Raw genomic sequence first — 13,112 nt, 5'->3', positions numbered from 1 at the left:
CCACGGTGAACAGAAGTGGAGACCGGGGGGGTGTTGGAGGGGGTGCGGGTGATTCCCGGTGCGGAGGGACTCCAGCAACCCGGGGCGGATCCAGGACCCCTCTTTCCCCGCCGGACCCGCCGCCCTCGGTTACCGGGAGCTGGGGCCCAGCTCCTTCAAGACGCAGGGCGTCGTTTGGCGCAGACCCACGGTAGGGAGGCGGCGGGGGGGGTGTTCCCGGTGGCCGGGGGTGTTCCCGGTGGCGGTCCCGGTAGCATCCTTCCGCGCCACCACCGCGCCTTTTCACCCGACTGTTTGTCTTTTGTTTTTCTTCCTTTCCTCTCCCCTAAAATTGGGTTTGATTTAATTCTGCGGGTGCTGTTTGCTCTCCCCCTCCTCCCTCCCTCGGCCCACCCGGAGACGCGTTTCTCCGGCCGCCCCCCCGGGACCGGCAACGGCGGCGGGTCGGAGCGGGGAATGGGTGGCTCCGGGCAGACACCCGCTCCCGCAGCCGCCCAGGCGCTGCCAAAAATCCCGGTGCCCCCCCCCTTTTGTGAGGCTGCGGCCGCTCAGAGCCCTGGGGATGTCCCCTGGCCCGGGGTAATGTGCCCCATCTGGAAAACAAAGAGCCAAAAAGCCGTTCAGCTCGCCGGCCTGGGGTCTCCGGTGGATAAACGGTTTGTTTCGGGTGGCACTCGGGGCTGTCGCTTGGGGTAACTCTTTTCCTTAGCAGAGAGATGAGCCGACCACGATGTGGAGGTTTCTTTTGACCCCTTGCTCAACGTGCACCTCTGGCTACCGAAGCAGCCCCTGTCTGGCCACAGGAGCCATCAGGCCAGAGGGACTCCGGGGTGTGTAGGCAACTCTGAAAGACCCCAACGTAGTCAGTCACGGGGAGGTAATAGTGGAACGGTGCGTGCACGTGTGTAAAAATGCAGTGGACCTCCTGGCACATACTGTGAAGTGAGATGGCTGCCCACCAGCTTTGGTCACCAGCTCCTGTTCTCACCACGCTTGGTGTGTCTGGTGCCCCGCACTCATTCCTGACCCGCTCCATCTCTGTGGTGGTGTTCTGCTGTGGCCAGTCACTTGTTTAAATCTGCCTTGTTCCTGCCCTTACCAGCAGTATATGTAATCTCAGGCTTGTTTTGTTCCCAGGAGCTGTGTTCCAGCCCCCAGTTCATAGCCGGTGGAGCCACTCGCACAGACATCTGCCAAGGGGCCTTAGGTAAGGCAGAGGCGGAAAGCTGAGTCTTCCATGTGGGTGCTGCCCCAGGACACCATGGTTTACACTAACTCACTCTATAAATACATCCTTTTGCATCCTACCACCCCTCTCCATATCAGATCAGATCTTCCTTGCATTTCCTTGGCAGCTGCAAGTGGGGACCATGTGTGTTTGGCCACTGAGCACAGCCTTGCTGCGTGCACCAAGCAGGGGTGGCACAGGCTGGTTTCCTGATGGCTCTTCTGATGGCTGCCTTTCCTGTTCATATATGTGGAACCTGGAAAGGTGTAGTATGGAGAAAACAAATTATATGGCGGGGTGGGGAGTCCCTGCTACTCACCAAAAAAAAAACCTGGGGGTATTTCAGGAGGGGTGGACCAGCCTGGGAGCCCTCTGCTTTTGCCATGGCTGCCACTTGGTTTGTGGGGTGGCAGCCCCTCGGTCAGCCACTCTGGAGGACCCTCAGGAGCTGCAGGGAATTCTCTGGGAACAGTGAGAAGTGGAAGGCTTAACCTGGCTACCCCGGTCTGGAAGCCTCTTGCCTGCCAGAAGGGATTTTAGGCGGCGAGGAGGAAGCTGTGGGGCTGCGAGAGGAAATAGGCTGGGGTGGAAGCAGTGAGGCTCCGATTTATTCCATAACTGCAGGGAGAAGGTTTCAGATGAGACTGATAGCGTGACTGAGAGGGAAAGCTCTCTGTGGAGGGAAACATGACTAATACGTGCCGTGTGTTGTGCTTTTGCAGCGGGGCTGGCAAAGGAACGAAGTTCTGTTTGTTTGCTTTTTGCTGGCATAATATTAGCCACGCTGCGGCTTCTTCATTTCTAGTCCTGCTGCTGCTATTTGCATTTTTGCATCCAAAAATATAACGGAGAGGGATGCTTATTTCACATATTTTGTGCTTGTGTTTGTTTCAGAAGTTATTCAGAAGGTTAGCACTTTAACAACTAGATACAATTCAGGTGAAAAATCCCTGACAATAACTTAGGTTGTAAATTTAGTTCTTCTTATGTCCCAATGTCGTCTGTGGCGTGGATTAGGCTCTGTTGTGTCATTGGTGACATCCTTGGCATGTCACCAGCTTCCTTCATGCGTTCTCTCTCTGCCCAATATCATCTCCCACCACGACTATTTTAGCGTGAAGCCTATCCCAGTGCCTTAACACACGTGCCAGGCATCTGTCCTCTGTGTGTTGTTTTTTTTTATTGCGAAACTTTGCATCTAAGGAGTTGTCCAACTTGAAATGAGAGTTATTGTCATGCCATTTCAACATCTGGCATTTTGTAGAGATGCTGATTTCTGGAGGCACTTGGTTGCTTTCTGCCTTCTGCAGGCTTCCAGCTTTTCTATCCAGATGTTGTGACAGCAAGAGCACTGGAATGAAAGATATGTAACTTCATTTTCAAGTTGTGGAGTTGCTGTTGCTAATGCAAAACCATGTTTTAAGTTGAGGAAAGCATCTGTTGCCTTAACAGCCCTTGGACCAGTCAGATGTTCCTGTGGGGTTGTATCGTATTGTTGTACAACCAAAGAATATGAACTGACTCATAGCTGGTATCATTTCACCTCCTAAAACAAAATTTAAATAGGAGATTGTTAGTGTTCTTGGTTGTGTTACTGTTTTCACCATGACTAAGTACTGCCATGACTCACCCTGCTGTCTTCTTATGAATCTGGGCAGGATTTTGGTATTGTGTGACAGTTTAGTGGCTGATTAGAAATTAGATGCTATTGGTCTTTTCTCTGTATAGCCATTGACTTACTAAGAGCCTGTATTGAATCTCTGCTTTTTCACACAATGAAGCTATCAGATGGGCTATACAAATGCTTTCTTTTCTTTTTCACCACTGCCTCATCTGACACTAGCATTTTTATCGATATGTTTACTTAAGCTTCCATTTACTTGAACTTTGTGTGCTGACACTGATGTCCCATCACATTTCTGGGATGGTATGGTTTAGTGATGGTGATGCTTTTTGTTTGTTGTGCGGGTGTCTATTTTTGTCAAAGTTAGGTTGACGGTTGGACAAGATGATCTTTAAGGTCCCTTCCAACCTAGAAGATTCTGTGATTTTGTGATTCTGTGATTTTAGGATGTTACAGAGGACAATGCAGTGGAAGATGTCAGGTGTTCTTGGAAACCTGTACTTTTTGTTACACTGCTTTTTTCCATAGGAAGCTTTTGTAGGCTTATTTATCCCCCAAAAAGGCTTGATCACAAAGGAACGGATCTGTGCGCACGTGGAGTTTCATCACTGTTGCTCAGTCATTCAGAACATCTTGGATGTTGCTGCTGCACCAGGGTTCTTGGCAGGGGATGTGTAACCGAGCAGCTTGGCTGTTGAGCGGTGGTACAGATGTCCCTTTTAGCCCAGGAGTCTTTGGTCTGTGGGCCAGATGCAGCCTAGAAATTCCTTTCATTGCTTTTGACCTGGATGCGGCGATGCGTGAGAGGCATAGCTGATCGTCAGCACAGAAAAGGTTGTTCTGCCCCTTGGGCTTTGGGTTATCCTTTACTCTGTTCTTGGTGCTTTTTAGGAGGAGGTTTTAAAGGCGGGTATTTGGAGTTGGTTTTGCAGTATCAGAGCTGATCAATGATGGCATTTGGCTCAGGATGGCGGCACATGGGATGTGGTGACTCAGTACAGCAGAGGGGAGGAACCGAAGCTGTGGCGGAGAGGAAACTTATTCACCCTTCACCGCCTTCTTTGGAGGGGATGTCACTATGGTATCACAACACTGGGGCGTACACAGGGCAGTATCTCTCCTCTGCTGTTAGACAAAGGTGTCTCCTCCTGAAATAATAATGCGGGAGAAAAATAATCAGTTGGGTAGGCTGATGTAGAAATTTAGATGCGTGGTTTTCCCAGGCGGGCGACCACGGTGCTGTAAGTAGGTGGCCACAGCCTCATGTTTCCAACCAGAAAACTTCCCACAGTTCCATAGTAAATATATTGTTCATCTATAGCTATGAGTGTTTAAAAATAATGATGTGTCTGTGATTGGCTCATTTTTCCTTTGACCCCATGCTCTTACATGGGCTGTGCAGTGACCAGAGGAGCTGCCTTCAGCTTGCAGCCCTCCAGGCACTGCATGGGGATGTTTTGCTAGTCTTTGCTCTCCAGAATGGTCAATTTTAAGTCCTTCTGGCTACTTATGCTTGCCTTGCAATTACTTTTTTTTTTTTTTTCTTTTTGTAGCACTCTTGTTTATAGTTGCAGATTAGGTAAATATAGAGACGGATATATAGAAATAAGAAGTAGAACATTGAGAGCAGCAAAAAGGAAGCATGACAGAAAAAAATAGTATTTCTTGTTAATAGATATAAAGTCACAGCCTGATAAAATCCCCTTTTCTGGTAACTTTGTTCTGCCTGTTGTATTATGCATTTACAAAACTTCTCCCTGGTTAACTGAGCCTTGTTAGCAGAACCTTTGAAAGTCTCCATATAAAGAACCTGCTCATTAGCCTCCTCTTGGACTTTCTTCCTCTATCAAAGCAAAGTCGGTGTTAAGAGCTTTACAGAAGTACCATCCTTATAGTTAAGACTCTTTGGTAAAGACCCTGCTCAGGCTTACTTAGTGCAGGCTAAAACTCCAGGTGTTATCACAAGATCTGTTTTCATCCAGGCTTTGAATTATCAGGTCTACTTTTAGTGATGACTGTTCAGAAGGGTAGAGATGGCACTTTTCAATGTGGAAACCAAAGGGTGGTGTATCTCCCATATATGCCGCATCTGCCTTTTAACCTCAAGACGACTTTGCCCAGAGTTGTCTGAGTTAAGATCTATGTTTGTCTGCCTCCAAATTCTCTTTAGAACCCAGTGTAAAGTTCAACAGAGAGACTTTACAACAAAACCTGCTGTTTCTTTCATGTCTGCCTTGATGGGACAGGCAGAAAGTAAAGGAAGTCCTTTTTAAATTCTGCTTATGGGCTTAGAGGTCCTGTGGGAGGAGTTTCTCCTCCTTGAACTTCAGTGCTTCTTGTCTATAGGGGAAATCTGACTCAAAGATGTATTGAAGGGTATATGTCTTGTCTATAGGGGAAATCTGACTCAAAGATATATTATACCATTAAAGGGTATATGCTCTTAATCTAGAAGCCTGACCAGCTTCTTGACCAAGGTTTCCTGAGCTACTGTGGTCATGTGAAGTTGTTCACCTATTCTTTCTCTGTTGCTCTCTTCCTGCCCAGCCCCTGCCTTGTTTATAGAATAGAAATGGTAATATTTCTTCAGAAGAGTGGTGGGACAGCTGTTCTTTGAGCCTGACTTGCTACTAATTTAAGTCAGCAGAGTTTTTCTGAGGGTAGTAACACCAGTGTCATAATGCTCTGGGGGTCATCTTGGAGCGGTTAGGTTTGCCTGGTGGAGTGCATCTGCCTTTTAACCTCAAGACGACTTTGCCCAGAGTTGTCTGAGTTAAGATCTCTGTTTGTCTGCCTCCAAATTCTCTTTAGAGCCCAGTGTAAAGTTCAACAGAGAGACTTTACAACAAAACCTGCTGTTTCTTTCATGTCTGCCTTGATGGGACAGCCAGAAAGTAAAGGAAGTCCGTTTTAAATTCTGCTTATGGGCTTAGAGGTCCTGTGGGAGGAGTTTCTCCTCCTTGAACTTCAGTGCTTCTTGTCTATAGGGGAAATCTGACTCAAAGATATATTATACCATTAAAGGGTATATGCTCTTAATCTAGAAGCCTGACCAGCTTCTTGACCAAGGTTTCCTGAGCTACTGTGGTCATGTGAAGTTGTTCACCTATTCTTTCTCTGTTGCTCTCTGCCTGCCCAGCCCCTGCCTTGTTTATGGAATAGAAATGGTAATGTTTCTTCAGAAGAGTGGTGGGACAGCTGTTCTTTGAGCCTGACTTGCTACTAATTTAAGTCAGCAGAGTTTTTCTGAGGGTAGTAACACCAGTGTCATAATGCTCTGGGGGTCGTCTTGGAGCAGTTAGGTTTGCCTGGTGGAGTAAGGCTGTGCAATTTGAATTCTGGTTCATGCTGCAGGTTGAGCAACAGAGAGGGAAAAATACCTCCCCAGCTGACTGCGAACAAAGGGCGTAGGACGTGCCTCCAGCAGTTTCCACCCACCCAACAGAGCGTGCACAAAGTGCCTTCAGCTCCATTGGCAGCTTTGTTACAGAGGCCAAGAGCTGGATGGTTTTACTCTGCTGTGCCTTGGGACTAGCACAGCAGTGCTGAGCAGGCCGAGTTGCTCCCTTTCTGGGTTTGTCTAATTTCATAGAATCATAGAATGTGGTGGGTGAGAAGGGACCTTTAAAGGTCATCTAGTCCAACCCCCTGCAGTAAGCAGGGACATCTTTAACTAGATCAGATTGCTCAGACCCTCATCAAGCCTGACCTTGAATGTCTCCAGGGATGGGGCTTCCACAACCTCTCCAGGCAACATGTTCCAATGTCTCACCGCCTGCATTGTAAAGAACTTCTTAATGTCTGATCTAAACCTACCCTGCTCTAGTTTAAAACCATTGCCCCTCATCCTATTGCTATGTGCCCTTGCAAACAGTCCCTCCCCAGCTTTCTTGTAGGCTTCCTTCAGGTATTGTAAGGGGCTCTAAGGGCTCCCCGGAGCCTTCTTTTCTCCAAGCTGAACAACCCCAACTCTGTTATTCTGTATAAGCATAACTGTACTGACTTCAGGCTTCTAGTGTAGGCTGAGTTGTTGGTCTTAAGCACCTGGTGGCTCCTGGGTGCTGGAAGAGAGATATTTGTAGGGGAGGCCAAGGGTTTTCCACCGGTGTGCAGTGCTGGGGTGTCGATGGAGAGTGCTCAGCTCTCCTATGCTGTGTACTGGTCCGGTGCATGTGTATATTTACATCAATCCTCTTCTCCCACAGTGTCTCTGACACAATATTTCTTCTGCCAAATAGACAACAACCCACTGCTCTCCTGACCCAGAGCAGGCCCGTCACAAGCTGTGTCCTTCTTTAACTCAGTAAGGCGACAGAAAGACTTTTTGTCTGGGTTAATGAATTGACTTGCTGTGTGATGAGTGCCAGTGGGAGAAAACCAAGTTAAGGAGGAAGGAGTGAAGGCAATACAATATTAACTCAGAGGTACTACACCATTAATTCAGCCTGACCCCACAAGAGCCCCAGTCAAAGTGCCAAGACTGTTCTCCAGCAGGGAGTTGTCCCTTGGACTTGAAGAACCCCAGCTTTTGTGTTCAGAAATTCCCTGTTTTGGAGACTTGGTACAGAAGGGTTCTCTGGACAGTCTCTCCATCCCCCCCCCAAAAAACCCACAAGAAAAAACCCACAAAAATAGCTTTGTGCAGGCAGGCTGTGTATGGGAGAGTACAGATTTAAGCTGGACTGAAGTTAAAACCCCGTTGTTGCCTTTTGACCAAAAGGTTTGCTTGCAGAGCCTTTTAACATCCTCCTCTGTGAAAGGTAACTGCTAAAGCCCTCACGTGTCTGGGGGACAGCCAGGATCACACTGTTAATTGTGGATTAGCCCATCTAAAGATGTCTCTCGGTGTCTTCTGACCCCAATCTCTTTCCCAGCAAGCAAGGTTGCTATGCTTGGCGGTGCCTCTGAAAGCACCACAGCACCAGAGGGTCCGCAGCTCCCGGGGAGGGGGGTCCCAACGCTATGAGGGAGGCTGTGAGAAGGTCGCCATTTTGCAGGGTGAGAGGGATGTGCTGTCGCAGAGGAGAACATCCTGCATAATGTGCCACAGGAGAAAGGCAAGGTGATTTTCCTGTTTGAAAACTTCTCTGAAACAGTGATTTCTCTGTTGCAGTACAAGCAGCCCCAGAGGCAGGGCTGAAGGGGAAGTTTTATGTTTGATTCTTCCCCTCCAGGTTTTGAAATAGTAAAATGTCTCAGGTTTTGAAATTAATCTGCAGTTCCACATCTTCCACCTTTCCTGAGATGCAGAAAGGGCCATGGGACAAATGTCGTTAATTTCAGCTGTGAATGTTGATGGGTGGCCTGGAGGGAGCTGCAGGTCGCCATGTTCCTGGTGCTGCTGGGTTTGAGTCTGAGGGTGACCAAGAGCTGCATCTCCCTGCAGCTTTCTCCCAGCCACTCGTTTGAACCCCGGCTTCTCACCTGTGGGCATCTGACCCTTTTGCTACAGGAGAGAGCTTGCTGTGGGGAGATGGCTGCTTTGCTGGCCTCTGGCTTGCTAGCAGCTATGACTGGTTCATGTTTCTTCAACCTGTGATCATACACCATTTTGTGGGTTCTGATGTGTAATACTGACTTTCCTGCACTCACAAGGCAAGGCAACAGCAGATCTGGAAGTGGCAATGAGGAATTTTGTGTTGGCTTGTGGGAGTCGGGGGTCCGGCTGGGTCTTTAAATCTCTAATCACCTTCCTAAGGGGCTGCAGAAATCGCATGGCTGAGCAGCAAGGAAGCCACTCTGTTAGTTATGCTGGTTTCTGAAAATAATTGCAAAAAAAAATAGGTCTGCTTGGTAGGAGATGGTGTGGAAAAACACAATCCAGACAGCCTGGGCCTCAGGGCTGTGGCATGGAGGCTCGGTGTTTGTTGGCTCTGTCCCAGGAAGGGTGAAGAGGTGTGAGGGAGTGGGGAACACTGCCTGCCTTCAGGCCTTTCCTGACTTTCCGGTGACTAACACCGGAGATGGGTTGAGGTACCAAACAGGGCCTGCAGAGATGTGTAAGGTGAAAGGAGCTCCTGTTTGGTAGGAGTCTAGCAAGAGGCCTTAAAGGGAGCTTGTCCACAGGGTAGGCCTCTGGATGGCAAGTCAACAGGAGTTGATTAAACGTGGAGAAGGGAAAGAAAAACAGCCTGTGCTTGAGAAAACACTGGCCTTTTGAGGAGAGGCTGCAGCCCTGAGTACCTGTGTTTACCCACAGGCCCGGCCTTTTGCCTTTCCCCCATCCTGCTTCCTAACTCAATTGAATATTAAGGTTTCATATAATCCCGTTGTGGGTGATAACTGTACTGGTAGAGCATAAAAAGCCAGTTTATACTTTTTGTTTGTTTGTTTGTTTGTTGGGTCTTTTTATTACTCTGGTCTTGAGGAAATGCAACATTTGCCTGGAAATGGCATGTGTTTGTGTACATGCATTTGATCTGCCTTAGAGGTAAAGTGATGGGAGGGATCATCTCCTCGCAGCTGAGGTGGTTATTAGTTATAATGCACAATCCCATTGTGATACAAAACCTAAAGAATAAGGTTTCAATAATAAACTCTTTTTTTTTATCAGGGGACTGTTGGCTCTTGGCCGCTATTGCCTCTCTCACCCTGAATGAAGAAATATTGGCCCGCGTTGTTCCCAAAGACCAGAGCTTTCAGGATAAATATGCAGGAATTTTCCACTTCCAGGTAGGTGGAAAATTGGCTCTTGCTGTTCCCCCAGTGCTGTTGGCCAGGAACAAGTGTGGCTGGCCATGTCCATGTCTGTGGTGTTTCCTGGAATGTTTTGAGGGGTGTCAAAAAGTCAGACAGAAAAATAGAGACATCCAAAAAGGGTGATGGTTAGCAGTCACCTTCATCCCCTCTTTGGTGGTGGAAGGTTCTTGTGGTCCTTCCTCCATCAGCAGATCCAGCTGAGGATGGATGTGCATCCCTGAACACGTGGGATGGGTGTGGGCCAAGCTGGCTGTGAGGGGGATTGCTTTTCCTCTAGAAAAAAAGAGGTGTTGACAGATAAACGGTGACCTGAGTGTGCAGCATGGGGTGGTGACGAGGGGTTTGTGCTCTCTTCCCAGTTCTGGCAGTATGGGGAGTGGGTGGACGTCGTGGTGGACGACCGGCTGCCCACCAAGAACGGGGAGCTGCTCTTCGTGCACTCAGTGGAGGGCAGCGAGTTCTGGAGCGCGCTGCTGGAGAAGGCCTATGCCAAGTGAGTCGAGGCTGGGGTGGCCCTGCCAGGGCAAGGGAGATGGCTTTTCACCCGCTGTGATGTCCTCATGCCTTTCTTTCCCCATAGCATCCTCTAGCCTGCGGATGACACGTGTTTAAAATGCCAGCCTAATTGTTAACTTTTGAAACTTCTGGAGTATCCCACAATGGCTGCTTTAGTAAATCTTTGCCCACAGGCACTTAAGGCAAGTAGACAAAAGTACTGGCTTTGCTGCCAGCCAGGAAAAATGGCTCTTGCATCCATGGCAAGGCTGTTCCTAGAGTGAGGAACAGCCTGGGAAGCTCCATTTCATCTCCTCTATGCACCTGTGAGGGCTTGAGGCATGCAAAACAAGCCAGTCCACATGCCCAGCTGTCTGAAAGCCAAATTTCCAGTTTGGGGTTGGTCAGGGAGGAATTCTGCCATCTAAGAGTACTATTTTTGATTCACTTAAGAAATTCAGCTGATTTAGATGAGCTGAAAATTAGACCTATGATTATTAAAGAAATTAAAAGACTGTGGAACTAGAGAGGCAAATTGTTGGGTTTTGATTTATTTTTTTATATACATTATTTTTTCTTCAAATAGTGTTCATGATTTTTATCATTGATATGACCAAACCTGCAGCCTATATACATGATTGTGTAAGATGGGCTTTCCAAGTACGGAGGTGTAAGGAGCAGAGGCACATTCATAGCTGCTGTGATGCTGTTGGAAGCAGAAAAGCTGTCACAGTTGGCACAACTGAGTGCCCCTCTCCAAGAGAAGAGGAAAACAAGGAACCTGATGGTTGTGTGTGTGAGAAGAGGAAAGTATGGAGCCTGATGGTTCTGTGTGTGTGTGTCCCTGTTTGGCAGGCTGAACGGCTCGTACGAGGCTCTCTCTGGTGGTACCACCACTGAAGGCTTTGAGGACTTCACCGGTGGAATTGCAGAGTGGTATGAGCTGCAGAAGGCACCACCCAACCTCTTCAGAATCATCCAGAAGGCACTTCAGAAGGGGTCTCTCCTTGGCTGCTCGATTGATGTGAGTTAAGTGGGATTATTGCTGGGTGCTCGGCTCTCCCTGTGGTGTGGGCAGCTGGGGATGGAGCTGTACAAAGGATGCTGGTCCCCTCTGCTTCTCTGCTCTCCCTTTGACCCCAGATTGTGACACAGGCGTGTGCTTTTCTGGAGCTTTATGTCTCCAAATAGGTTGACTTCATGCATAAAAGCTTGATGCCTCCCGTGTTTTTCTTCTTCAAGACTTAAAGCTTTTCCTGTTTCATAGGTTCATGGTAACAAACCACGTAGGGAACTCATTAGGGGGTCCTGATGTATATTTTTGCTCTTAAGAAAGCCCATAGTTTGGCAGCAGGCTGGGACAGCCTGAATGGGTTTGGATAAAAATGCTGCTGCTCCTGGCATTTGCTGTCAGGTGCTCAGAGGCTGCACCCTTCCTTGCCGCAGCCTGTTTGTCACACAAAATCACACCAAAGCATTCCCAGAAAATCTGGGCTCTGTTTTTGAAGCAGAGGGGCTTGAACTGTTGCCAGGCCTTTAAAAGGCTTTGTGAGAAAACACATGGCCAAAAGCTGAACCTGCACCAGGAGGGAAAGAGCAGCTTTGGCCCTGCTTGCAAAGGATTCAGCATCTTTTAGCCTGAGTAAAGTGAATCTGAGTATTATGATTACAATAATCGCCCTACTCCCAGAGGAGATTACATCTTAGTTATGCCTAAAGGGAAGGTAAACAGTTTACAGGGACCCTGTTCATAATATAAACTTAAGTGTTTCCTCCCATTTTTTAAGTTAAATCAGAGTCCCAGGAGAGGGAAGCTTCACAGCAGGAAAAGTACTTGGTTTGGTGTCAGCGTGCGACTTCACAGCACTTTTGAGGCCTGTTTTACTAGTTTGCATTTAGATAAGAATCCGACATCTGGATTTTTGCCCCAGAATGATACGAATCTCATGAGTTAGGGGAAGCAAATATATTCTTTTGTTGGTAAGTGCTAATGCCTTCTGTACTATAAACTAATTGTTAGTGAGTTTCGCCTTTGAAATAGCGGTGCAGGGCAATAATAGGGCATGAATTGACAGCAGGGATCCTGCCTGCTTGATCCCATCCTCTCTTTTTGTTAAGCTTCGGATCGGCGTGTTTAAAGATCACACACGTTTCTAGATGGTGGGAAGGCAATGGCAAACATCCGTTTCATAGAGGTTTAAGCATCTTTAGAGCAAGACATCACTTTCTAGCAAGAAGTGATTTCTCTCTGCAGTGTTCATTGGCCCAACTGCCTGAGTATCATAATGGCCACGAAAAAGTGAGAGGGTGATTTGCCTTCAGGTATTAATGGCATCCAAAGTGCAGCCTTTTCCCTTCTTTCCCTGCATGGCAGGTCCTGGGGTGGTGGTGCTGGGGAAAGGAAGGGGAACCTCCCACCCTGCTGTGGAGCCAAAGAGCGTGTTTTGACCCAAAAGTGAAGCACTGGGGCTTGCTGGATCTGGGTGTGATGCCTGGGCAGCACAGGAACACAGGAGGATCCCCTGCGTTTCTCCTTGTCCCTTGAGATCATGGAGTTCATCTTGTGTATTCCCTTTGTACGGTGTTTGGAGGTGCACAGGAGGGGATGTGCTGCACCAAGTGTTGTGGTGCCAGGAGGGAGCTTTGCTGCAGTGGAGAGGTTCTGGCATGCACCTCTTTTGCTCCATGGGATCCCTTTCGGTGTGGGAAGCCACGCTCACCCACTTTTCTTTGCTCCTTCAGATCACCAGTGCAGCAGATTCAGAGGCCGTCACTTCCCAGAAGCTGGTGAAGGGACATGCATACTCGGTCACCGGGGCAGAGGAGGTAGGTGTGCTTCCCCAAAGGGGTGAAATGCAGCCTCCCCGGGCCATGGCAGCCACAAATTCATTTTCAACTTGGCAAATTCTTCAGTCTCATCCATTTTGACAAATCAGGTTTTGAGTCCCTCTTTTCTAGAAATACTAAATCAGTTGGCACGTTTTGGATAAATTGCAGAATGGTATGAGCTGCAGAAGGCACCACCCAACCTCTTCAAAATCATTCAAACTTGACTTCTTGGGAGGT

General features: G+C 48.2%; 1 protein-coding gene across 1 annotated transcript in view; it reads left to right on the top strand.

Annotated features, from left to right (window-relative positions):
* Positions 1-52: 52 nt before the first annotated feature.
* CAPN2 (calpain 2, (m/II) large subunit) overlaps positions 53-13,112 on the top strand; it is a gene marked incomplete at its 5' end in the record, with an annotated part of 28,040 nt that continues 14,980 nt past the window's right edge. Inside the window, 6 exons of the mRNA XM_014950464.1 lie at positions 53-190; positions 1,138-1,207; positions 9,406-9,524; positions 9,911-10,044; positions 10,902-11,070; positions 12,789-12,872. Coding sequence (XP_014805950.1) covers positions 53-190; positions 1,138-1,207; positions 9,406-9,524; positions 9,911-10,044; positions 10,902-11,070; positions 12,789-12,872 — 714 coding nt within the window. The remainder of the gene's footprint in view (positions 191-1,137; positions 1,208-9,405; positions 9,525-9,910; positions 10,045-10,901; positions 11,071-12,788; positions 12,873-13,112) is intronic.

This window comes from Calidris pugnax, unplaced genomic scaffold, assembly GCF_001431845.1.
Source record: "Calidris pugnax isolate Ruff unplaced genomic scaffold, ASM143184v1 scaffold24, whole genome shotgun sequence".
NCBI lineage: Eukaryota > Metazoa > Chordata > Aves > Charadriiformes > Scolopacidae > Calidris > Calidris pugnax.
The sequence above is the reverse complement of the archived record's forward strand: the minus strand, read 5'-3'. Positions and strand labels throughout refer to the sequence as shown.